General features: G+C 47.5%; 1 protein-coding gene across 1 annotated transcript in view; it reads left to right on the top strand.

Annotated features, from left to right (window-relative positions):
* UST (uronyl 2-sulfotransferase) overlaps positions 1-25,331 on the top strand; it is a 377,271-nt gene that overhangs the window by 246,991 nt on the left and 104,949 nt on the right. The window contains exon 5 of the mRNA XM_056126193.1: positions 7,658-7,811. Within this exon, the coding sequence (XP_055982168.1) occupies positions 7,658-7,811 (154 nt within the window). The remainder of the gene's footprint in view (positions 1-7,657; positions 7,812-25,331) is intronic.

Genomic DNA, 25,331 nt, shown 5'->3' with positions numbered 1-25,331 from the left:
TCTTCAAATGAAGTTTTTAGGCCCCTTGATCTATGAGGCAGCTAGCTGTAAGTTGGGGGCCTTTTCTTTGTTTATGACCATTAGCAAAGTGCTCTGGTCACTGCCATTTGCCCAGAGTCGATGTGTCACAAATCTACTGACCAGCTTAAGACTGTGGGCCCCACTGACCAGCTCTTTCTGGTGCTCTTTTTGGGGCTGAAAGGACCTCCTGGCACTGCAGGGGAGCACCAGCTGGTACTGACCTGGCAGGCCCAAGGCAAGGCCCTCTAGAAGGCTCTGAGCTCCTTCTGAGATCACGCTGGTCAGGCACAGCTGCCTTAGCCACTTTCTACTCCTGATAATCTCAGAGGGCCTTCCCTGCCCTGCCCGGGGCCCGATCACTATGGTTAGGGTTATGAGAAAGAGATTTGGTCAATCATGTCAATGAGCAGCAGAGAGAAGCTGCTGCCTTGTCTTTAAAAGCAAACTCCAGGGGGCTAGATCGATAGCACAGTGAGGAGGGCGTTTGCCTTGCATGTGGCTGACCCGGGTTCAATTCCCAGAATCCATATGGTCCCCGAGCACTGCCAGGAGTAATTCCTGAGTGCAGAGCGAGGAGCAACCCCTGAGCATCACTGGGTGTGACCCAAAAACCAAAAAAAAAAACAACCAAACTCCAGTATCCCCAGCCGGCCTGACTGCCATTGTCCCTCTAGGAAGAGAATGGACACCTGTAAATGATCCTCAGTGACCCCTGGCTGTGGCACCTACAGCTGCTGACGAGATCGGCTAGGGATGGTATATATCCTCTCCCTGCCAAGAAGAAAGAGATAGGATCAGATAACAAGAACTTAATTCTGGGCTGGAGAGATAATACAGAGAGAAGGCGCTTGCCTTGTACGTGACCAGCCCCCAGTTTTGATCACTGGCATCCCATATGGTCCCTTAAGTCCCACCAGGAGTGATCAGTGAGGGCGGAGCCAAGAGCTATCCCAGAGTATTGCCAGGTGTGACCCGAAAACAAACCCAAAAAAGTTTTAAAATGACAGATTCTTTGTTTTGCATTCTTCTAAGGCAGAGAGAGACCTGAGCTATTTTTCCAAAAACTGACCTGATGCCTCTCCCAGGGCTGGGGTCACCTCATATCAGAATGATGAAGAAACTCAGACAAGAATTCATTAACAGGCAGGGGCCAGAGAGATAGTAGAGTGGGTAGGGCATGGTTTTCCTTGCATGTGACTCACCCAGGTTCTAGTCCAGGTACCCCATCCGGTACCTTGAGCCTTGCCAGGAGTGATCACTGAGCCACTGAGCGCAGAGCCAGAAGTCAGCCCTGAGCAGTGCTGGGTGTGGTCCCCAAACCAAAACAAACCAACAAAAACAGAATTAATAGGCAGGTGAATGTACCTACTGGCTTTCCAAATTACCCTCAAGTCGTTCTTGTCAGGAAGCTTGTCTGAATGCAGCTCTTCCCACAGCTGCTCACACAGGTGCTAATCTTTCCAAGTATTCTACCAAAATGTAACTCTAAGGCTAGCCTTGGGTGGGATTCTGTAGTTAGCTACTTATTTCATTTAGGCCCCTGGCTCACTTCCTTCTTTTGAGGATGGGAAGGAAGCTTTGCCCAAGATCCAGTTTTCTTCCTCCAGCCATGAGAAGCAATTCTACTAGACCCATCTGGGGTTTAGGGTAGCTGCCTCCAAAAGGTTTCCTGTTGTGGGAACACCACTTCAGACACACCCTAGAGACCACAGTTTGGATTCTTGAGGTTACCTCCTACCCTGCTCTTCACACAGTTTTTGAAAGGCCTGAGAAGTCAGCCATCCTCCTTCCCCTTCACTGCGGCTGCCTGGAGATTTGAGTCAGTATCACCTGGTCCCAGAATGGGGCTGGGGTGGGAGTCAGGGTATTTGTGGGTATTTATGGGTGCCCTCTGTGGCTCCCTGTCCTCTTTGTTTCCTGTAATTGAAGTAACCTAAGAGTGGCAAGTTTTGAAGACTTTCTAACTTTCATATCTACACCCAACCTTTGATGGACATTCTGAAAACACTGGCAGAATATTTGGTTTGTTTCCCCAATTTTCTATTTAGCTTCTGAGCCTAAGGATCAGGCAATCAGTATTTATCCAATCTTTAGTTCCCCTCAAACTTCCAATTTGGGCCTTTCTGGGAAAAAAGGTGGATTTTTTGTATTGGGGCTCAAAACCTTCAAAATAACCCCAGAGTCTAAGAAACTCTAACAGGTGGGATCATTGGAAGTGGCCACTTGTCTGAACCCTGTACCAGGTCACCGTCTTTGCTCACCCTTGACCTTATCAGTCACCTTTGCTTCCAGGTGCATGTCCTCATTTTCCCTCTTCCCTTGCAACAAAGTCTTCTTGGAGGAGGTGACCCAAATCAACCCCTCTGGTGGCATTATTTAGCAAAACAAATTCGATCTGGCAAATTCTCATCATTCAGATGTTGGCTTTATTTTCATTCTCACGAGCCAAGTCATCCCTCTTCATCCCTCTCCATGCTGTGCCCTTTGAGTCTTTCATCATGGTGACAGGAGCCTCAAACTTTGAAGAGAGCCCCCAAAGGGAAATTAATATTAACTACCATTCCCTCCTGAACGCTCCCTCATCAACTGGGTTTGAAGTTAAGATGAAAATGATGCTGACTGCTCCTAAAACCATCCACTTCTCCTCAGCTTTCTCTCTCTTTAGTCTATAGGGAACAGATCTCCTGGCCACAGACACACAGGCTGTGCTGGCCCCTCGCTGTCGGGTCACTACAGCCTGGACTTGCCCTGAATCCACCTCAGCTACGAAGGACCTTCTTCCCTGTTGTCTGCTTACATCTTACATGCTCAAGTCATCTTTGTCTCCAAGCAGTTCCCACCCTATAGTGGCCTAACCCTCTCCTGCATCCATGTGTCTCCCCTTCCTAGGAAGCATTTCTTCCCTCTGCTCCATCCTTGGGGCTGATCAGAGAGTTACTTAGTTATTCCTGTTTGTCTTTTGTGATGAGAGATTTGACCCTGGACAGTGAAGGGACAAAATACCCACTGTAGAGGGTTGTGGGTGTGAAGGATGGACTTCTCCTGGTGCCTGGTCTATATTGGTGTTAATTTCCAGTACAGGACCATTAAATAAACATCTCTCTCCTTGGCTGGCAGTTCTTTATACTGCCCCCCAGTACCCAAATAAATATTCTTGTCTTTTTCCATGATGGTTTCTTATTCACTTTCTTTCTTCATGGTCAAGGGTCAAGCCCTGAGCCTCTAGCCTCAAGATATTCATCATCTTTTAATAGATAACTATCCAGAAATATCCTGTACTTTCAGATCTGAGGTCTAAAAAAGAAGATATACCTGCCTAAATTGCAAATTTCCAGGAGCTTAGAGACATGGACAAAAGGATTTTTGTTTAACGAGGAAGGGTTTCAGTTTGAGATAATGGAAAAGTTCTGGAGATGGGTAGTGGTGAAGGTTGCACAAAAGAATGAATGTATTTTATATCACTGACCTGTACTCTTACCAATAGCAAAAAGTTCGGTGTCTATTTCATCACAATTACAAAAAGAAAATATACTTTCAAGAACAGTTTTCAGTTGTCTAGAACTATCCTAGTAGGCATATAAAATTGCCTTAATTCTCCACGTGATTCAGGTCTTGTCCTAGTATTTAATATAAGCAAAATATTCCAGAAATATTAGCATTTTGTTATAACAGTTGACCTAAAATATGACCCAAGTGCTTTGTGTATGACAGGTGACTAATGTTGATGTCTTGCTTGACTGAGAAAATAGGACAGGACAGATGTTGAAGAAAATAATATATTTCAGTATGCAGTGAAAAATGAGTGAGAGGGAACCAGGCTGTTATTATTCCCAGAGCCTTTTATAGGCTTGGAATAATTTCACCTATAAAAATAAAATGAAAAGAACATGACAAATTTGCATAGGATTGGAAGGGGACCAACGGGAGGGATTAAAGAGTTGGTAAATATAGCCTATAAACAAATGTCAAAGAGATTGGTAATAACTACTCTTTTAAGTTGACTGAAACCTAAATTCTGCAAAAGCTAGAATTGTGAGAAAGAGACAAACAGGTGTGTTTTTAAATAACAGACCAAATGTGGTTTGACTTCTCTACCTTCCAATGTCTACACAATACAGAACCTATCATCAGCTGTGGTTGCCACAATTTTGGGGAGCTTGTTAAAGACCAAATTAGAACTGTAAGGTTTGGAAGTGAAAGGAACTGAAATGCTAAAGGAATTTCACGCACACACACTCACAAAAACAACACCAACATAAAACATTGGAGGAGTTAAAATTGAAGCTGAGAATGCTTAAAGTAGTTATAGTATTGAAGAAGCTAGTTCTTGGAAGGGATCAAACCAAAAAGAACTGTACATAAAAGGAAGACCAGGAATTTGGGTTAGATGAACCAAAGACTCTCCAACCATTGGGTTGACCAGTAGGATGGTCTTCACAGGGCCGTTATGGAATCTTCTCTGCAGGGTTTTATAAAATAAAGCAGAATGTGGTACTATCTAGGATTAGGGGTAGGGTAGATTATAAAGTATTCTTGTTCTAGATTCAGCAGTGGACAGTGGGCTCAGATGACTCAGAGATCATTTAAGAGTGACCAGGAGACTTGAGTGTGATTCAGAAATGACTGAGAGACAGAAACTAATTCTGAGAGTAGATGGTTGAATGAAGGGGCGCGCGCGCGCGCGTGTGTGTGTGTGTGTGTGTGTGTGTGTGTGTGTGTGTGTGCTAAGAAAGAATTTTTCCCCCTCAGGCACTGGGACATCTCAGTGGTATTCTTTTTGTGTAACTGGCATGCTGCCCCAGATTTGTGCCTGTTTGCGAAGGAGCTCTGGTGCCCTAGAAAAAGTATGAGAGTTGGCAGCGTGCAGCCATCTGTTGCTTTCTGCAGAGGGGGAGACACATGTCTTCTACCCTTTTCACTTTCAGAAACTTGTAGAGGGAGGCTTTCATATTACCTGACACTTGACATTAAACTCTTAACCCATCTCACACTTCTGTTTTGGAATATTGTTCTGGAAATCTTGCCTTGAGTTCAAGTGTGTCGACAGAAGGTCACCCCTGTTCAGACCGCCTGGTCCAGCTTGTCCATCCGTCATCTGTGAATGCGGTCTGTGGTGAGACTGAACGGCATCTTGGAGTGGCAAGCTGTGCATTGTTCTCCATGGAGATAGAAGTACACTTGAGGTTTTGGAAAGTGTGATGCAATTTCTGAGGGTTTAATTGCATTCACATCTGGTGTGCATGTTCCAAATCCCTAACATTATTATTTTAGTTATGTTTATCACAGATAAGAAAGCCATTTCAAAAGAGGGAGGTAATTCAGGATGGTGATGGTGTTTAGCTGGTTGTTGGCACAACTGTATTCTGGGACGAGTTAGCTATTAGTCCACTTGCCTCCATGTCACCTTGTGACATGCCAGGTGACAGGTTCCAAATTGGCCAGACTAACCTTACTCTCCAGAGTGGTAGTATCCAGGGGATGCAGAATATCTTTCACACATCCCAATGCTGCTATTGACCATTGGAGAAAAACTTCCTTGTTATTTCTTGTTTTTTTTTTCCTGGGATTCTCTTTTATTTATTGGTCAGAGGGAGGTGGAGGTGGGGGTTTTGATTCACATCACAGTACTCAAGGCTTACTCCTGGTTCAGTGATCACTCCTGGTAGTGCTTCAGGGACCACGTAGGATGCCAGGGATAGAGCTGCATGCAACAAATGCCTTAACCCTTGTTCTATCTCTCCAGCCCCAAAGACTCTCTTTTAAATGGTAAATAAAGGGAACAGAGACATAGCTCAATGGACTGAATGTGTGCTTTGCCTCTGGGAGACCGGGATTTGATCTAAGGTACCACGTGGTCCCATGAGCACCAAGCACAGAGCTTGGGAGTAGTGCCAAGTGTATTACTAAAACAAACAAATAAAAATTACTTGGCAAATAAACCAGGGACAAGATTATAAAAATTATAGCACAGTGGGTAGGGCATTTGCCTTGCACACGACCAGCCCGGGTTCAATTCCCAGCGTCCCATATGGTCTCCTGAGCACTGCCAGGAGTAATTCTTGAGTGCATGAGCCAGGAGTAACCCCTGTACATCACCAGGTGTACCCAAAAAGCAAAATAAAATAAAATAAAATAAAATTACAACACAAGAATGGGTTGGTAGCTTTCTATGTCTCTTTTCCTCTGGCAATAGAGTCCTTTGCTGTTAGCACAAACTTAAAACTTAGAAGCACAAGACTGGCAGGGGCAGGGATGGCTCAGCTGTAGAGCATATGCCTTGCTTGTGTGAAGTCCTGGAGTGATCCCTGCCACTGCTAGGGAAAGCTCAGAAGGATTCATCTGACATTCGAATCTTCATTAGTTAAGTACTTATTATGGGTTACTGTGATACTTAAACAGAAATGACATCATTCCTGCCTTCAGTTGGCCCACAGTCTGATGGAAGAGGACAGCTTGTACCCATAATGCTGGACAGAGGAGGGAGAGGCTGGTGCGAAGGTGGGAGTTCTTACTGAAGGAGGAAGGGGTGAATTCAGTCTGGGTGTGTAAGGCAAACTGAGTCGGAAGACTGGTAAGAGAAGGGAGAAGTCCTGTCAGCTAGTGTTTCCAGATTTTTTTCCTGACTTCCCCACAGGATGGCCTCCTCAGGAAAAGCCTGAGGTCAGATAGAAGGAAACGTATGGGACCATTAGGATATCTGTGAAGCAAGATTCCCACCCTGGGCCTTGAGTATACACCCATCTACTCACAATCATGACTTTCAGGCAGTGCAAAGAGAAAGGGGAGGAATCTTGAGGAAAAATTCAGCCAGCCTACTCCTCTGAGGAAGGCCTTCCTCCTGGCAGTGTTCAGCCCCTGGGTCTCGTCCTTTTGTGGAAAAAAATCAAAATGGAACATCTAGATGTTGGTTTCATTTTTATCTTGAACCCACTTGCTCTCACATGATATCCCCTGTGCCATTATCTTTCTCAACTCTCTGTGGTTCAGAGTACGCATTCTGGAGCCATGCCACCTGGCTTCATACGTTGGCTCAGCCACAAACAACTTATCTCACTCTGCCACTGCCTCCAATTTTCTCAGGTTTAATAGGGATCACCATGGCTCCTCTGCCATTGAGGTTACTTTGATTCAAACACCTGAAGAAAGGGCTTATAATGAGGTGAGCAGTAACATGTTGGCTATTTTTAACCTGCCAACTGCAGAGCTCCTCACCATTTGGATTTGAATATAAAGTACATCCATTTCCCCTGTAAGATAGTCAAAACTGAGCCATCAGTTGGAACAGTCACTGAGAGCCAACACCATCCAACAGACCTTCCTGACACCAGAAATCAAAGGCTCACAGCCATGTTGTCCTGGCCTCAAGAATCTACCGGCCAGTGAGGAGACAGGAAACAAGTTCACAAATCCTTCATGTTGCCAAATCATATTACTGCTCTAGAATGGCAGTGGGGGAACAGTCCTCACAGCCTCTCCTCACAGACTCTCCACAGGGACCTGAACAAGTGTCACCTCCTACACTTCCTACTTGAGAATGCGAGTCCCAGCACACACAGCTTACTGACTGGGATCATCTGAGGGGAGGATGTTCCCCTACCGGACATGGGTTATAATGAGCGTCATGTTTGTGTCTCAGGTTTGGAGGCGACCAGCCCGTCTACATCAACATCATCAGAGATCCCGTCAACCGGTTCTTGTCCAACTATTTTTTCCGTCGCTTTGGAGACTGGCGAGGGGAACAGAATCACATGATCCGCACGCCCAGCATGAGGCAGGAGGAACGCTACCTGGTAAGTCTGCTTGCCTCCCAGGAAGGAAGCGAGAGGGGGGGGGGGGGGGGAGGGGGTCTGACCCCCTCCCACCCAGCCTGAACGCGATGCCCGCTCAGCTTCCTGTGCTGAGGTCCTTCTGAAGGAAAAGGCATTTTTGCCAGTGGAAAATTATTCCAAAGCTACCTGAACATTTTCTCAAAAGCTTTCGGGTCTTATTTTCCCAGGTGGATCTCTTGGGTGAAGAGTTTTGGTCTCAGAGATGAGGTCGGGAATCTTGAGCAGCTCTGTCACAGTCATTTCGGGGTGTCTGCGGAGCCACCACAGAGGGTCACAGAGTATGTTCTCAGGGTTCCCCCTGTTTGGTTTTCATGGCAGTCCTGGGGGGAAACTGGGAATCCTGAGATGCCAGGAGAATGGGACTCAGCCGTGACAAACTATTTCTGGTTTCTGACCAAAAGTTCGGGGCTCTTTCCACACAAGAGAATCAGACCTTCCTGGCACACACTGTTTACATTCTCTGCACTTGATTTGGGATCCAAGGCATAGTAGGAATTGTGTTTGCACCCTAGCGATTGCTTCCCATCAGTCACTAACCAGACAGAAGTAAGAGCAACACTTTTTCAGCCTGAGAAAAGGTCCCTCTCTCGGGGCTGGAATGGGTAGGGCGTTTGCCTTGTATGTGGCTGACCCAGCTTCAATTCCCAGCGTCCCATATGGTTCCCCCAAGCATCTCCAGGAGTAATTCCTGAGTGCAAAGCCAGGAGTAACCCCTCTGCATCACCAGGTGTGACCCAAAAATACACTGTCACACACTGTCCTCCCGTTGTTCATCGATTTGCTCGAGTGGGCTCAAGTCCATTTTGAGACTTGTTGTTACTGTGTTGGCATATTGAATGAGTCACAGGTAGCTTGCCAGGGTTTGCTGTGCACTTTCTCTGCACTTGATTTGGGATCCAAGGCACAGTAGGAATTGTGTTTGTACCCTGGCGATTGCTTCCCATCAGTTGCTAACCAGACAGAAGAAAGAGCAACTCTCAGCTGAGATACTCTCAGTAGGTTGCCGGGCTCTCCAAGAGGGGCAGAGGAATCGAACCCGGCTCGGCCGGGCCAGCTGCATGCAAGGCGAACATCCTACTGCTGTGCTATCACTCCAGAAGAAAGAAAGAAAAGGTACCTCAGGAGTCAGAAGCCTGGAGTGAAGGAGCTGAAATACTGTCTCTGTCTGAGGGCCCAAGCTCCCAGCTGTGTCTAGGTCCACACTGGCCTGTTGGCCTGTTGGAGACAAGCAGACAGAGACACGAGTGTCATGATATCAGTGCTCTTCTTTCTCCAGCACTGGGGAATGACCCAGAGCCCAAGCTGGGATGGGCCCTCAAAGGCATCTGGACAGCTGAGGAAAGCTGAGGGGGAGATTCACTCACCTGCTGCAATACCAAGTATGACTTCCGTGTCCTATTGGAACCTTTTAAGATGTACTAGGAGTGTGTGTTTAGAGGATGGTATCTCTTTCACACCTTAAAATCCCTGATTGGGGCTGGGAAGAGAACTTCCGGGTCAGGAGCACATCCTTTACGTATGCAGAGTCCCAAAGTTCATCCCCAGAACCTCGTGGTCTCCCACGACCTCTGTCTGTGGCCCTGGGCGTGAGCAGCACTGCATCACCTGGCCCTTGCATTCTACCCCCAATCCAGTTGCTGATTATCACCAGGAATCCTCTAAGCACATTTTTGGGAGGCTTTCCATCAAGAATAAATCCATGATTAGATGAGTGCTGAGCACCATGGCAATTCAGAGAACTGACATGTTTTGTCCAGTGCTGTACAATTGCTTTGGAGACAGGCCAAGACCCCAAGCCAAGGCGGTTTTCAAGTCTCTAATGTGATAATGTCTGTGTTTTCTTAAATTTAGCAATGAGTTTGCGTTGAGCATAGAGCTACTTACTGGAGGAATAATCTCAACTCTGCTGATCGTTACAGTCCATAGTAGATCTTGGATAGAATTGTTAAGAGCCTTTAAACGCATCCTTTAAACACACAGTCCTCTTAAGCCAAGGAGGTCTCAACTCCATGCCGATATTAGGAAATTTAGAGTCAAACTCGAGAAAGCCAGAGATGGGAACAAGTCTGATGAATCCTGTGTTTCCACCGTTCGTGTCACTAACAAGTAAGTCCATAACCTACCTGCTGGTGAAAAGGGCTTTGGAAAAAACAAGGGAGTGCCTGGAATCTGGAATTCTTGAGTGGGTGGGGACACGCCAAAGATTATTCATGCGGAGGTCAGGAAACGCACTGAGGGTGTGTGCATGAGCAGGGGGTAGATTGAGAGGTGAGGTTGGTCCGGTGGGAGTTGGCCTGGGATGGGGTGGGGGGTGGGGCGTAGGGAGGCATAGTACAGGCACGGCTCCCCGTGCAGGGGTGGCAGGAGCAAAGTGTAGGGTCCGTCCATGGCAGAGTGAGGGTGGTAAAGGAAGAGGCAGGCAGTGAAGTGGCACAGAGGGATGGACTGGGGACCACAGCCCGGGAAGGGCCAGGAGTCTCTGAACATTCTTTACGTGAGTGCAAAATGCTCACAAATGAGCCCCCAAATCTATACCCTTCATCATTGATTCTCCACCAGAACACTGGGTGCTTCCCACCACAGGGGGTGCCCTCTTCCATCGGGCCCCCAGCATCCTTAGCAGTTACCCCTTTTTCTTAGCGTGAAGAGATCTCTCCCCGCTGACCCCAGGACACTCAGTTTCCAGACACCTCCTGGAGGTTGATTTTGTGGGGATGGGGTGGTGCAATTTGCAGTCAACACAGCCCTTCATGAAAGTCCTGATGTTCTTCCTCTGCTCTCACCAACTTCTGTGCTGGCTCTGTCATTTCTTTGGGGGATGGAGAGCCTTATCTCTTTCCTCTATGTTCTTCTAAGACAGGGTCGGATGGGTGTTGCTGGCTTCCAGAAGAGGACTGTGAGAGACCTTTCTGGATAGTCTTCTAATTAATAAATTGGAAAAAAACACCCTTAAAATATGAATCTGGGAATGAAAGAGACTTCTCTAAGCTTTTCTATCCTAACAAGACCTTCCAAGCCTGGAAATCATTCTAGTCTTCGCCCTTTCACCCAAACATTGTTATAGGCGAACAAGATCATAAACATGAAAAAATTCAATTAAAACTATTTTTCATAGAAAACATGAAAAAAAAATTAGGACCATAAAATGTTGGAAGTTGGTAGTGGAGTTAACTCCTATCTTTGAAGAGCTAGTGCCTGTCTTCCTGGTATAATCCTAGGGATTCCAGGGGGAATCGCCTTGCCTAGAATTCTGCCCTGAGAGATGTGTAGGTGCCCCCTTTCCAAGCATGAGCACCATGCTCTGGGAAGGGCCCGTGTGTGGCTCCACTACTCCCCAGCAAGGCCTCAGCTGGGGGTACCCGCTCCCCAAAGCGACTGGGAGGCAATCGGGAGAGCAGGAAGGCCCCAGCCTGACCCACAAGTAAGCTGTTTCCTTGTGTGGAGGAGAATTTCTTTATTTGGAGAAAGACTGTCTATTTGTACCCCCATCCCACCCCCGCCACTCACCACCACCACCACCTCCCCCCCTCTTTTTTTTTTTAAATAGCTGAAACTCTCATCTCCTTGGTCCCATTAGACCTTTGAGACAAAACTGTCCCCTTTGAGAGCCTGTCGGCCTTTGGCAAGCCTGGGTGGTCTGGTGTTTGATTCCAAAGAGGGTGTTGTTTGTGTCTCCCTGGGGTGTAAGGCCCCCTGTCCCCTGGTTTGGGGGGTGGGGGAGGGGAGGGTGAAAGGGCCTAAAAGAGAACAACTGCCTGGAAGAGGCAGGCCCTCAGGTGCCCCCGCAGACCACCCGACAGTGCCTCTCTGCCTGCGCCATGGGACAGAGTCCCGGGTGCCAGCCCAAACAGCCGCGCTGCTTTTTCACCCATGTCATCCCAGGTCTCTGCTCTCTAGAGACACTTGCTTTATCCCGTTGCCAAAAAAGCAGGCAGTTCTGCACTTGGCCTGCAGCCTTGCAGAGCTATTTAGCATACAGCTGAGAGCAGGGCTTCCCAGCCCGCTGGTGGGGTTGAAATAATATCATCCAGGGAGTGGAGGAGGAGAAGGCATGGAGAAGGGTAGAAGAACGGTAGCATTTTGCAGGATCTCTGGAGGTGAGGAGCTGGGTGACGCAAGAGCACCAGAGCTGCTCCTCACCCCACCCAGAGGCGACAGCTAAACCCTGACACTATCTATACCTGCCTGCCTGGTTTAGCTGGGACAAGAGGAGGGTCTTGGCACAAAAGGCAGGAAGTTTATAGACCCTCCAGTATTCTCCCAACAACAAGTGAGTTTATTGGAGGAAAGGAGGAGAAAAATCATCTATAAGAACTGGATTGAGGGACTAGAGTGATAGCACAGAGGGTAGGGCATTTGCCTTGCAAGCGGCCAACCCGGGTTCGATTCCCAGTATCCCGTATGGTCCTCTGAGCACCACCAGGAGTAATTCCTGAGTGAAGAAACAGGAGTTAGCTCTGTGTATCACCGAGTCTGACCCAAAAAGCAGAGAGAGAGAGAGAGAGAGAGAGAGCAAGAAAGAGAGAGAGAACTAAAATGAGAAACTGGAATAATCCCTGAGATTTAGTATGGAGAGAATCTATGAAAATTAGAACGAAGGGGAGAATCCATGGGGCAATCCATGAAAATAAGTGTGAGTTACCACAGTGGCCTTGTTCCTGGGGTGTTGGCTGATAGCCCTTCTCCAGTGGAGGAGGGGTACACTATCAGATGCCAGGGGTAGGTTATAGGTGGTCTGTCTCTGGAAAGTTCAGCCCCTTACCTAGAATTGGACTTCTACCCCTTGTCTGTTCTTTTTTAAAAAATATATTTTTATTTTATAAAGTAGTTCACGATATTTCATTACCTCTAATATCAAGTACCAATCCCACCACCATTACACCTTCCCACCACCATATTTTGGGTGTTTCCATCCCAAACCCCTATCTCTGCCCCAAAGCAGAACCAAAATAATATATTTTGTATTGTTTGTTATGAAAACTGCTGAAAATTCTACCAAAAAAAGTATCCTTAGAGGAAAGAGGGTGAGGATTGTTGTATTCTACCCAGGGGTCATTAAGCCCTTCTGTAAGAGATCACTAACATGTTATAAGCTGAGCCCTGTGTTCTTATATATATATATATATATATATATATATATATTTATATATAAAATACATATACATATATATCTTTAAAAGAAAATTTTTCCCTCTAAGATTGGTTACCTCCTACTTTGAGCCCTATCAAATGTGGTGCGGTACTCTTGGAGTATGGGTAGGATGTGTGGTTTGAAGTGTCCAGGAATAGGTTCACTCGTGGGTGAGGCTCTGCCCGAGCGTGTGGAGAGTGCTTGTGAGTGTGACGTTGGTTGAGTTCTGTAGGTTTTCAGCTACTGGGTCCCTTGGGGTGGAGAGGGCTCTCACCCGCCCCCCTCTGAGTCACCCCAAGTCGCCCCAAGTGGAACAGCTTGTCACAGAGTCTGACAGCTTGGTTATGGAGAGCATCATGTTGTCCCCTTCTGGGAAAGAAGGACATGTGACCTGGATGGTGGCTGATGACGAGATTATCTGGCGCCAGCCAGAGGTGGCTTATGGGCGTGACTGCTGAGTCGCTGGAGACAGGGTGGTGGTGGTGGTGGTGGTGGTGGGGAATATGGGGAGAGGATCTCCGTTCCTGGTCCCGTTGAACCCAGAGTTCTTAGTCACAAAGTCCCACGTACCTGCGTTTTCCAGGGGTTCCCTCATGGGTGATGCTTGGCCCAGGTGTGTGGAGAGTGGCCGTGAGCATGGTGGCAGTTGAATTCTGGAGGTTTTCAGCTGCCTGGGAACTGTCATGTAGCTGGTAGGGCAGTACAGCTGAGGATAAAGGGATGGATCACTGCAGAGTCCCTGGCTTGCAGTGGAGGCTGGAATTGTCGACTTCTTTGTGGGTGACCAGTTGTCTGGATGAAGGAATTGTGGCTCTCATTCCATAGAAGATGAGAGATCTAGGGGCCCTGAAGCCAGAAGGCTTTTGATAGCCTGCCCTTTTGCTTGAGATTTGAGAAGTTGGGGCCTCCCAACTGCCTTTTAGCAGGAAGAACGGGGGCAGTCTATCACTGGGGCCTTCGGTTTTATGTCCTGAATGGTAAAGGAAGGAGGGAAGGAGGCCAAGCATTTATTCATCAAGAAAAGTCATTGTGTCTGTCTTATGTCTGCACATCTTAACAACTATGACAGCACTTAAAAGAATATTTAAGCTTTGTATAGCTGTACCCAATATTTTCTGGAAATGATTAGAGTGTCTAAAAGTTTCTAAATTTCTAACCATTTGGTTTATAATACTCTATGAGCATCACATCTCAATCTATAGACCAGAGGGCTCCTAACCCCATATCTCTAGTACCATTCACTCCTGTTCCTCGGAACCCCTTTATCCCTTCACCCATGCCCCTTCCCCACTGCCATATATTACTTTGTTATCAGAGCCCCAGATGGTTCTTCTTTTTTATTATTGATTCACCGTGAGGTACAGTAACAAAGCTTTTATGTTTGAGCTTTGATCATATAGTCATCAAACACCCATCCCTTCACCAGTGCACATTTTCTACCACCTCGGTATCCCCCAAATCCTCAGTATCCCCCCACCCCCACACATTCCACACCTCCCCTTGCCTGTGTGGGAGACAGTTTTCACAATACTCTCTTTCTCTACTGTAGTTTCCTTCGATATTTCAAAACCAGTCCCACCACCACTTTTATACCTGCCAAAAAGGCAATGCTAGACAATGTGTTTTGTATTGTTTGTTATGGATACAATATAATGTGTGGCTGCGCACTCTAGGAATTCTAAAATTTTAATAATTAGGGTCTGAAGAGATTGCTGCAGCAAGTTGCTCAGGTCCGAGGTTCATTTGTGTGTCTCTGGATCATGGTCACGTGGGAGCTTAAGTAGACGTTTGGCCAGATGTGGGATCATCTCAGAATCCCATTGGGGCGGGGGGAAGGAGAATGTTTTGTTTCTTTATATCCCATTCTTCATATGAATTCACCAGATAGTAATTTTAAAGCACATCATGGAAAGGACCAGAGCAGTAGTATTGGAGGAGGTGAGGCAGTTCTCTTGCACATGGCTACTTCTGCCAGACTGTGGTTGAATCCCCAGCATCACATAGCATCTCCAGAGCACCAGCAGGGATCACTCCTGAGCGCAGAGCAAGGAACAGCCTCTGAGCTCCACCAGGTGTGACCACCAAATATTAATCAGTCACCCAATCAACCAAGAATCATTGGTAGAATGGGAACAAAATCCATTTAAAGCTGCCCCTCATACCTACCCCCTAACCATCCCCCCATCTTCACACACCCTATGAAAAGATAGTTTTCTATTTGCATAATTTCTCTTTGTCGAGAATCAGAACCCCAGCTGCCCAGGGCTTACAGGTGATTGCCTCTTGTTTGGGTTTTAGAATCACATGGTAGGTCAATCTGGGCCCCCGCATTCTGCACGACTGTCACTACCCAGGACCTAGGCACTTTCTCTGCACGCCAGACCCTAGTTAATGCAAGGATGAATGACAGTCCATGCAAAGCAACTGCTGTGATTTCCCAGTGAAGGGGAGCATCTCCAGCCGGATTCACTCCTCCCTCTGCCTTTCCCCGGGTTTCCCCGAAATTGGCTTTCTTGTGCTGCCATTTTCCCTGTCAGTTACACATGAGGTGTGCTTGACACTTGCCCAAAATCTGGCCTTGGAAACTCTTGGCACTTTCCCACTCTAGGAAAGTGTCTCCTTGGACCGCTTATCCGAGCAGAGTGCAGCTAGGTCAGTTCAAATGACTTCGGGAGTCAACTTGCCATTTCAACAACCAGAAGAGAGAGGAGGAAATTCACCCCTGGGGGAGAAAACTGCTTCTGTGATACTGTTTATTCTGCTTGGCTATAAAGCACGGAAAGTTAATGCACGTTTAAAAGAAAAGATGCGTAATTTACAGCTCCTTAATTCATAAAGAATTCAGTGAGTCATGTTGGCCCAGTTGGATGTTGGAGAAGGCTGAAAATTGGCCAGTGTCAGCAGAGCTTTCCAGAAAGCAGTGTATTTTCATCTGCCTCAAAGTTTTGGACTCTGAATGTCCTTTAGCTTTGGAACTGTATATAGGAAACACTCGTTTCTGGAAATTTCCACTCTGACCTGAGCGGGCGAAGCTGTCCTGTGAATGAAAGCTCAGGTCCAGCCTCTTCTTCCCTGAAACATCATTTTTCTTAGAGAAAGAATGTGAATGAGGGATTTGGGTGATCTGCTTTTTTTTTTAAGTGTTTCAGGAAATATCCGTCTTCTGGCTCTTAAGAGGAGTTTGTTTTTCGTCTCTCAGTCATTGAGACTTGGCCCTTGATTACAGTTTGAGATGGTGGTGCTCTCTCAGACAGTGACTTAGCCCTAGGGAACCTCACTTGTCTTGTCTGTGCCTCAGGAGTAACTTGCTTTGCTCAGAGGGTTGTCTGGAGAATGAATGAAACCTTCTACACAGAATGCTTCCTTCCAAAGCTCAGACGCTCCAAAACCATGTGGACACAGCACTTCTGTGTGAGTCTGTCAGTGGCTCCATGAGGCGAAGAGACACCATGTTCCTACCCCTGTGGTAGCTTCAGCTGGGGAGGCAGGAACTCTTCCCATCAGCTCAGACGGTGCCAGGTCTAACCCCCAGACCAACGGCTGCTGGACACCCCAGGAAACCCTTTCCCCTGAAAACTTTTTCTGAAGAGACTTCTTCCCTTTGTGTTCCTGACCCAATATCTTTTATTGTTGGGCTGGAGCTATAGCACGGCGGGCACGGCGTTTGCATTGTATGCAGCAGACCCAGCCAACCCAGGTTCGATTCCTCCACCCCTCTCAGAGATCCCGGCAAGCTACCAAGAGTATCTCGCCTGCATGGCAAAGTCTGGCAAGCTCCCTGTGATGTATTCAATATGCCAAACACAGTAACATAGTGTCACAATGGAGACATTACTGGGCCCGCTCGAGCAAATCGATGAACAATGGGAGGACAGTGACAGTTCCAGACCCGTCAGAGCTGCCCTTTCTGAGCCCAGACTTTGGGTCCCCAGTTTGTTTACATGGAAACCTAAGCTGGCCTGTGCAGGGGGTGACAGAGACACTGAACCCACATAGTCATTCCCCCAGGGGGTGGTGAGGAAAGGCGCTAGGGACGCGGGAACCCCCGCCTCCTCCTCACCTTGAGAGAACTGGCTTTGGAAGGCATCTGTCCCTAGAGACTTGAAGGCAGGGATTGCCAGCGTCTGAGGAAGCAAAGACACTTGTGGAGAATGAGCAATGCTTCTAAGTAAACGGGGAAGGCGGGGAGGGTAAGAGGAAGTGCAGGAAGAGAAGAGGGGAGGGGAGAATGACCAAGAGATTCTGAAGAAGAGGCAACCGGCAGAGTGACCGGCTGGGAGTCTCCTGAAGGGGAGCAGAGATGCCCACCGCCACCTGAAGTGCCACCAACTAATGCCAGATGGTGGGGGGCCTGCCCAGGGTAAGTCTCCTTCATCTTCACAGCACCCTCAGTTGGACACCTTCACCCACCTCACAACCCCCACACCCCTCATTAGACCACATAGGGGCTCAGAGTTGCTCACTGAGGAAGATTCAACTCCACTCAGAGCAAGCGGCCATATTGGCATCAGGAAACCGAAATCCCTTCAGGTTGCCTCAGATAAAGACAAAGTTGGCAAAGAGAACAACAGGACAATGACAGGTAGAAGAGACCAGAACATGAGAACGGGGTACCCCAGAGGGAGGTCGGCTGGGGACAGCAAGAAAGCACAGCATCGTCAGTCTCCATGGGGAAAGAGAGGGTCCTGGGTCAGGTCTCCATGGGGAGAATGGGGCCACAGTCAGTGCTGGCCTAACAACAGGTCCTGTGTGACCCTCAGCCCAGTTCTGTGGTTTACTCTTGCCACACCTCACCTGCATCTCTCTGAAGATGGCTGGCCTGGTGTTCTATTGGAGACTCCTGGCAAGGGAAGAGAGAAAAGGGGTGGGGGTTAAAGTGTAGGGTACTGACACAGGGGAAGCAAGTTGTGTGCCCTTTCCCACTGAAGGCATCTCTGCGCTCAGCATGGGAGCAAAGCCGCCGTGCTCTTACCAAAAGCCTTTCGTGGTCTTCGTAGCTCCCATTCACCCCCTGTCTAGGCAGGCACTCTGCCCCTCCGCCTGCCTCCTAGGCCCTGTTCCACAGCTCCTAAGACAGGGCCCCTCCCCGCTGTGATGAGGGGGGGACTATCAGAGGAGCCCTCTGGATGTGTGGGGTCTGTGTTCTTTGCCCCAAACCTCCATGGCAACAGAGCACAGGAAGTGACTTAAAACACAGAAATGTGGGAGCTGACAGTCTCGTGGGTCAAGCGTGTAGGACTGTGATCCGTTTTGTCACTATACAGCTGCCGAACCAGTGTCACTGTCCAGATGCATCTATGTTCCCTAAATACAGCCCTTCCTCTGGCTTCAAGGCAGTGATGGCAGGCTGAGTCCCTCTCATGCTTCCTGTACCTCCTCCTCCCGCACCTTCTTCATCTGCTCTGGTTGAGAGGTGATCTCCACCTTTGAGAACGTATGTGACTGAACAGGGTTCACCCCATGTAGTAAAGAATGTTCTCGCCATCCACAGGGACCTTCATCACATCTGCCCTTTGCCATCAATGCTGTTACATGCAGAAGTCCCAGGGATAGGGATGTGGACCTCCTTGAGCATTACCAAAAACTGTAGCACTGTAGGACTGTCCTCCCGTTGTTCATCGATTTGCTCGAGCGGGCCATGTAACATCTCCATTGTGAGACTTGATGTTACTGTGTTAGGCATATCGAATACATCACAGGTAGCTTGACGGGCTCTCCGAGAGGGGTGGAGGAATTGAACCTGTGCCGTCCAGGTCAGCTACGTGCAAGGCAAACACCCTATCCACTGTGCTATTGCTCCAGCCCATTACCAAAAACATTTTTCCTTTTTTTGTTTTATTTGGGGCCATGCCCAATGATGCTCCTGGCTCTGTGCTCAGGAGTCACACCTGGCAGGGCTCAGGGGGACATATGGGATGTCAGGAATGACTCCTGGCGGTGCTCAGGGGACCATATGGGATGCTGAGAATTGAACCCAGGTTGGCCAAGTACACGGCAAACACTGTACCCACTGTGCTATCACTCCACAATCAACATATGAAAGCTCTTCCTTCAGGGGAACCTCTTCTTCTTTCTTCTTCTCCTTCTCCTTCTTCTCCTTCTCCTTCTCCTCCTCCTCCTCCTCCTCTTCCTCCTCCTCCTCCTCCTCCTCCTTCTTCTTCTTCTCCTCCTCCTCCTCCTCCTCCTCCTCCTTTTCCGCCTCCTCCTCCTCCTCCTCCTCCTCCTCCTCCTCCTCCTTCATCTTCTTTTTGGTATTGAATCACTGTGAGATGAAGTTACAAAGCTTTCATGTTTGCATTTCAATCATACAGAGATCCAACACCCATCCCTCCACCAGTGCACATTCTCCACTACCCATGCCTCAGTATACCCCTCCTTTCCAAACCTCCCCCTGCCTCCATGGCAGACAATTTTCCCCATACTCTGTCTCTCTACTTTTGGACATTATGGTCTGCAATACAGATACTGAGAGGCTATCACATTTGGTTTTTTATCTACTTTCAGCACACGTCTCCCATCCCGAAAGATTTCTCCAACCATCATTGTCTTAGTGATCCCTTCTTTATTCCAGCTGCCTTCTCCCCCAGCTCATGAGGCAGGCTTCCAACTATGGGGCAATATTTCTGGCCCTTGTGTCTACTGTCTTTGGGTGTCAGTCTCATATTATGTTGTTTTATACTTCACAAATGAGTGCAGTCCTTCTGTGTCTGTCCCTCTCTTTCTGACTCATTTCACTTAGCATGATACTCTCCATGAGATGACTCACACTTAAGAGCGAGACAGATCTGATCACTTCTGGGAATCGCCCTAGGGACTTTAACACTGATACCTGAGTTCTACAGTCAAAGATTCCGGTTGGAAGAATGGGGAGCCCACATGATACTAATGTGTGGCTAAGAATGACTGTGCAGAGCTATGACACACGCATTTTTGGCTGGGTTTGCAGGAGTTGTTTTCCCAGAGAGATGCACCTCCTGACTCTCTTTCTCTCTCTTACTCTCCTTCTGTCTTTCTCTCCCTCCCTCCCTCTCCCTCCCTTCCTCTCCCTTTTTTTCCCACTCTATCCCTCCTCTCTCACTGTCTGTCTGTCTCTGTCTCTTTCTGTCTCTCTTTCTCTCTCTCTCCTCCCTCCTTTCCTTCCTCCTGAACAAAAGATGCATTTGCTTAAATCTCAGAAATGTTTCTATTTGTTCATCTTTTTCATTGGCGCCTGCAAATCAGTATCCCTAGAGAAGTTTGATGGTAGTGTAAGATCGGCTGTGCCATCAATTCTCTGCATGTGTCTTAATTTGGGCTCTCTTCTGAATGGAAGGGGATAGCATTTAAAAGAAACCAAAGAGCCTATTACACTGCACATTTAGGAGCTTGTTCTAAGAAGCTGTGCTTTAGGCAAAGAGCGAGCACTTTGATGAGTAAAATCTTTTAGCATAAAGACATCATTTTTTTTTTAAATTTGAGGCCCCGTGCTTTACAATACTGTTCATGACAGGCTTCTGTGCACAGTGTTCCAATACCAACACTCTCCACGAGAGCACCCGCTTCCCTTAGCATGATTTCAGTTTCCCCCTCATTCCCATCCCCCCACTCCGTGAGCTCTGTAGCATGAAGATGCTTTTTGCTTGATGGACACAGGCATGTAGACAATTGCCATCTCTCCAAAGAGACACACCAGCTTTTAAATGTAGACTCGTCCATAAAGACACATATAAACAGTAACTAAAAAGACAAGGAAAATAGAACCATATTTTATTATTGGGGGGGTGTTATTCTTGGTGGTGCTCAGCTACTCTTAGCTCTGTGCTCAGGGACCATCCTGGCAGTGCTTTGAGAGTCAGGCTGTGCCAGGTATCGAATCCAGGCCTCCTGCATGTAAAGCACATGGTCCGCCTTTTGAGTGCCCTCTGCCACCCAGTATTATGTTTTTAAATGCGCTTACTCTGGAAATGCGCTCCAAAGCTTGCTCATAAAACAAGTTGGGGGTTATGGCTTAATATAAAGTGAAAACTAGTGGCTCAATTAATCTGTGTGAAAATTTTGAATTTCATGCTTAGTGCTTGTTTGTCAAAACCTGAAACACCTCTGTAGTTATCTTCAATCTACCAAACGGCAAGCTTTTTTTTTTTCTTGCCCGACTCTTCCATACACAGCATAAAACTCCCCAAAGGAGAAATGACCTCCAAATGTGGTCTGAAAAAATATTTTGCAAAGTCTGAAGACAGGCAGGAAAAGTAAGTGTAAAACATCTAAGAGATTTATTGAAATCTCAGCTTGAATTCTAATTGCTGGTACTTATGAAAATGTCAATATTAACATGAAATAGCTGGCAGTTGTTCTAATAAATGTAAATTGAATTAGATAGTGTGTAATTGGAAAAATGTTTGCCTCGCTCAGGCTCTTTCAAAACAAGTCTCAGAAACCTGTTAGCTGCAGCAGCCTTGCCCTCTATTGGCTGGAAACTGAAGAACAAGATGAAATACTGGAAGCTAAGATGAGGGAAGGACTCACCATCCTGTGAGAATGTTTTCCCTAATGTGTGCTCTGTTGTATAGATGTTAGCGGAGCACTGTAGCACTGTAACACTGTCCTCCCGTTGTTCGATTTGCTCGAGCAGGCCCAGTAACATCTCCATTGTGAGACTTGTTGTTACTGTGTTTGGTATATCGAATACGTCATGGGTAGCTTGCCACGCTTTGCTGTGTGGGCGAGATACTCTCTGTAGCTTGCTGGGCTCTCCAAGAGGGGCGGAGGAATCGAACTTGGGTCGGCCCGGCCCGGTGAGCCACGTGCAAAGCAAGCGCCCTACCTGCTGTGCTATCTCTCCAGCCTTTTCTGAAAAGGTGACCGAGGGATGGGGAACCCTGGGCAGGCAAAGCCACTTGGAATTTCCAGCTGTTTTCGTAGAAACAGAGATTCTGGGTGCCTAAGCCCCTGAAAAGCATCTGAAAAGTCAAAATCACATCATGCTATTTTGGGGGCACAGGAGGGCAGGCAGGTTGTTTTTGTTTGGGGGCACAGCAGTGCTCAGGACTTACTCCTGACTCTGTACTAAGGGATCACTCCAGGCCGGGCTCCCAAAACCTTATGTGGTGCCAGGGATCAAACTTGGGCCGGCTGAGTATAAAGCACAACACCCTATCTGCTGGACTATCTGCTTCCTATTTTTCAAAGAATGAAAGACCTGGAAAAACTTAACGTTATCATGCTCAGTCGTAGTGATAGAAACGACTCATAATTAAGCAGTTTTGTAGAGCACAGTTAAGAAACTCACTTCGTTCTCCTTTGTGACTAATGAGTGTCACCAGGAAGAAATGATAGTGCTAAGTGTGTGTGTGTGTGTGTGTGTGTGTGTGTGTGTGTTGGCGGGAATTAATAGGAAGGCTGATTTTACCCCTCGTGACATTTTTATTGATCTCCCAGCAAAGAAGCCAGGAATGAATAAGACATGCAGAGAATAAACTAGATGTAAAATCATGCAGTTTATAGGCTCAATCCACTTCTTTCTGGAGGAGAAAAGGGGTGGTCTGGGGCCCCCCCAGCGGTGCTCAAGGCTGACAGTCTGGTTCTTTCCAGGCTGACTCCAGGATCAGAGGACTCTGTGGGGTACTGGTGATTGAACCCGGGTTTGATGAAAGGCAAGCGCCCTACACGCTGTACTGTCATTTCAGGCCCTGAATCAAACCACTTCTCTGATCTGAAAATCCTGCAGCTATTCATAGTTGAATAAAAGGATTTTAACCAGAGCCTACTTTGTTTTATGACAAACAAAACTTTTCTTAAAAGAGAAAAAAAGAATGGAAAGGCTCTGCATCCATTCTGTAAAGGAAGGACACAATGGGATGCTATCAACATTGAGACGTTTCTCTTCTTGTTTTCATTTGTATTAAAAAAGGAAGGTTCTAGGAATCTGGCTTTCCTCACAGCAGCTGCTCCTTTGCCACCCTGAAGAGTTTTAAACTCTTCTTCCCGCTTTTTGAAATGAACTAACTTCTTAGGTGAAATCAGTAGAACCAGACTTGTATAAAAGGAAGTCATCAAGGTCAGCAAGGAGACGGAAATGCTGATGACAGTAATGGCTAGATAGGGCATTCCTGTCCTGATCACCATTGATTAAAAAGAAAAAAAAAACATGAGATTAAGGACCATGACTTAAATGCAGTCAATAAAATTAGCCTCAGTCAACTTGGATTACTATTCATCTTTATTTCTCCAGATTATTTAGTGTGAAATACATTTTTTTCTTCCATGCTAACATATGGCCTCTTAAAATCCTCTCAACGATTTTCAGTTTGTGTAGCTCATATTTTAATGTGTGTATGCGTGTGTGTGTGGGGGGGGGGGTGAGGGTTGTTTGGGCCACATCCAATCATGCTCAGGGTATACTCCTGGCTCTGTACTCAGGGATCAGCCCTGGTGATGCTCAGGGCACTATACAGAGTGCCAGAAATCAAATCCCGGTCACCTACTTACAAGGCAAGCTCCCCTGTACAAACGCTTTGGCCCGGTGTTGCTCATGTTTTTAATCAAAATGGAACCCTTTCAGATGATTGGAAATGATCTACTCCTTTAATATGTGCTCCAGGAATAGCATGGCAGGTAGGGCATTTGCCTTGAACGCAACTCACCCAGGTTAGATTCCTGGTACCACCTATGGCCATCCCCTCCCCCCATGCCCCAAGCTCCGCCAGGGGCCATCCCTGAGCACAAAAGCCTGCAGTAAACCCTGAGCACCTGCCAGAAGTGGCCCCCAAAGCAAAATGATGATGGCCACCATCATCATTATCTTAGCTGCTTCCCTATGCTCTGAGTCGTGTGCAGTCTGCCTGCAGACACAATGCTGTCTGCCACTTTTCTCAATGTTCCTGTGTGACTTCTATATGTTTTCAGCACTGGGGAAGTACCAGTTATGGAAGGAAGATTCCCAGCAAGTCAGGTGTTTGTGCCCACGTCTCTCTACCACACACTGAGAAACCCTCCTCTCTTATAAACATAAAACTGGCCTGTCCCTGAGGAAGGGCCTGTGAGTGAATCAGCACCCCGAAATCTGGGTGCTTATGAAGTTTATGGTAGTTTAAGTAGGTGCCTCTTGGTTCCTTCCCACATCCAAATCTCTCTCTCTCTCTCTCTCTCTCTCTCTCTCTCTCTCTCTCTCTCTCTCTCCCCCCCTGTGGATGACATCACTCACCCTGTCCCTTTTTTGCCCCCTCCCCTCCCAGACCAGCTCCTGTCCCTTGCTGTCCTTGACCCCGTGTGCAGCTCTGGAGTCAGGGATCTGTGGCAGGGGTCCTGGAGCTGCACCTCCATGCTGGTGTGTGCTGGTGTGAACTGGTGTGTGCTGGTGTGCGCTGCTCTGTATTCTGCCCTGGGCTCTGTGCTGGTGTGTGCTGCTGTGCACTGCTCTCTATTCTCTCCTGGTCTCCGTGCTCCTGAGTGCTGGTGTGGGCTGGTGTGTGCTGGTGCGTGTTGCTCTCCGTTCTGTCCTGGGCTCACAGGCTGCCTCTAAAGGCCCATCACCCTTCAGCTTTCATTCTCAGGCCCCCAGGAGTGAGAGTTAAATCTTTTCCGCCATCTGTCCGGGTACAGGAAGAGGTTCTCATCCACCGGGACACAAGTGTAGGGTTAAAGGGAAAGTGACCTGAGCTGTGTCTCCCTGTCAGTGTGATTGCTCCTGCCCCTTCTTCCTGTCTGATGGCTTACCTATCACATTGATGAGATTTAAAAATCGCCTATTGTAATGACTAGATTGCCCAGTGGCCCTCCTTTCCCCCCACCTCCCCTGTAATGCTCCCATTCCCCATCCTTCATGGTACCCCCATCTGTTCAGTCACCTAAACAAGAAGCTGGAGCCCCCAAGCCCTCCAGTCCACACCCCTCTAAGCACAGACCTGACTTGGAATCACTCTGGCCACAGAGGGAGGAAGCACTTTTTCTTATTTGGTGGGTGTTGGGGGCAGCTTGTAATAGTTTATAATTTAAACACCTGAAGCGACTCTGAAACTATCTTTTGAAACTCCTCTCTGGTGCCTTTTCGTTGTCATTCATATTGCTTTACCCCATCTGAGGCCCTTGATATCCTTTGTTAGAAAGACCAGTTCTGCTGCCCTTTCGGGAGCTGTCTGACCGGTGGGCTGTGATCTTGTCTCTCTTCCTCTGGAACCGGTTCTTGGTAATCACAATTTATAAACTCCAATACTTGCAGGATCAAGTTATCATTTACAATGGAGTATCACTTGTATCACTTGTCATCCTGTTGTTCATCAATTTGCTCTAACAGGCATCGGTAACATCTCCATTCATCCCTGTCACATGCTAGTGTAGCCCAATGGCATACTGGGGGCTCTTTCAGGGTCAGG

The sequence above is a fragment of the Sorex fumeus genome, unplaced genomic scaffold (genome assembly GCF_029834395.1).
Source record: "Sorex fumeus unplaced genomic scaffold, SorFum_2.1 ptg000061l, whole genome shotgun sequence".
Classification (NCBI taxonomy): domain Eukaryota; kingdom Metazoa; phylum Chordata; class Mammalia; order Eulipotyphla; family Soricidae; genus Sorex; species Sorex fumeus.
Note: the sequence above shows the minus strand (reverse complement) of the source record. Positions and strands in the feature narration are given on the sequence as shown.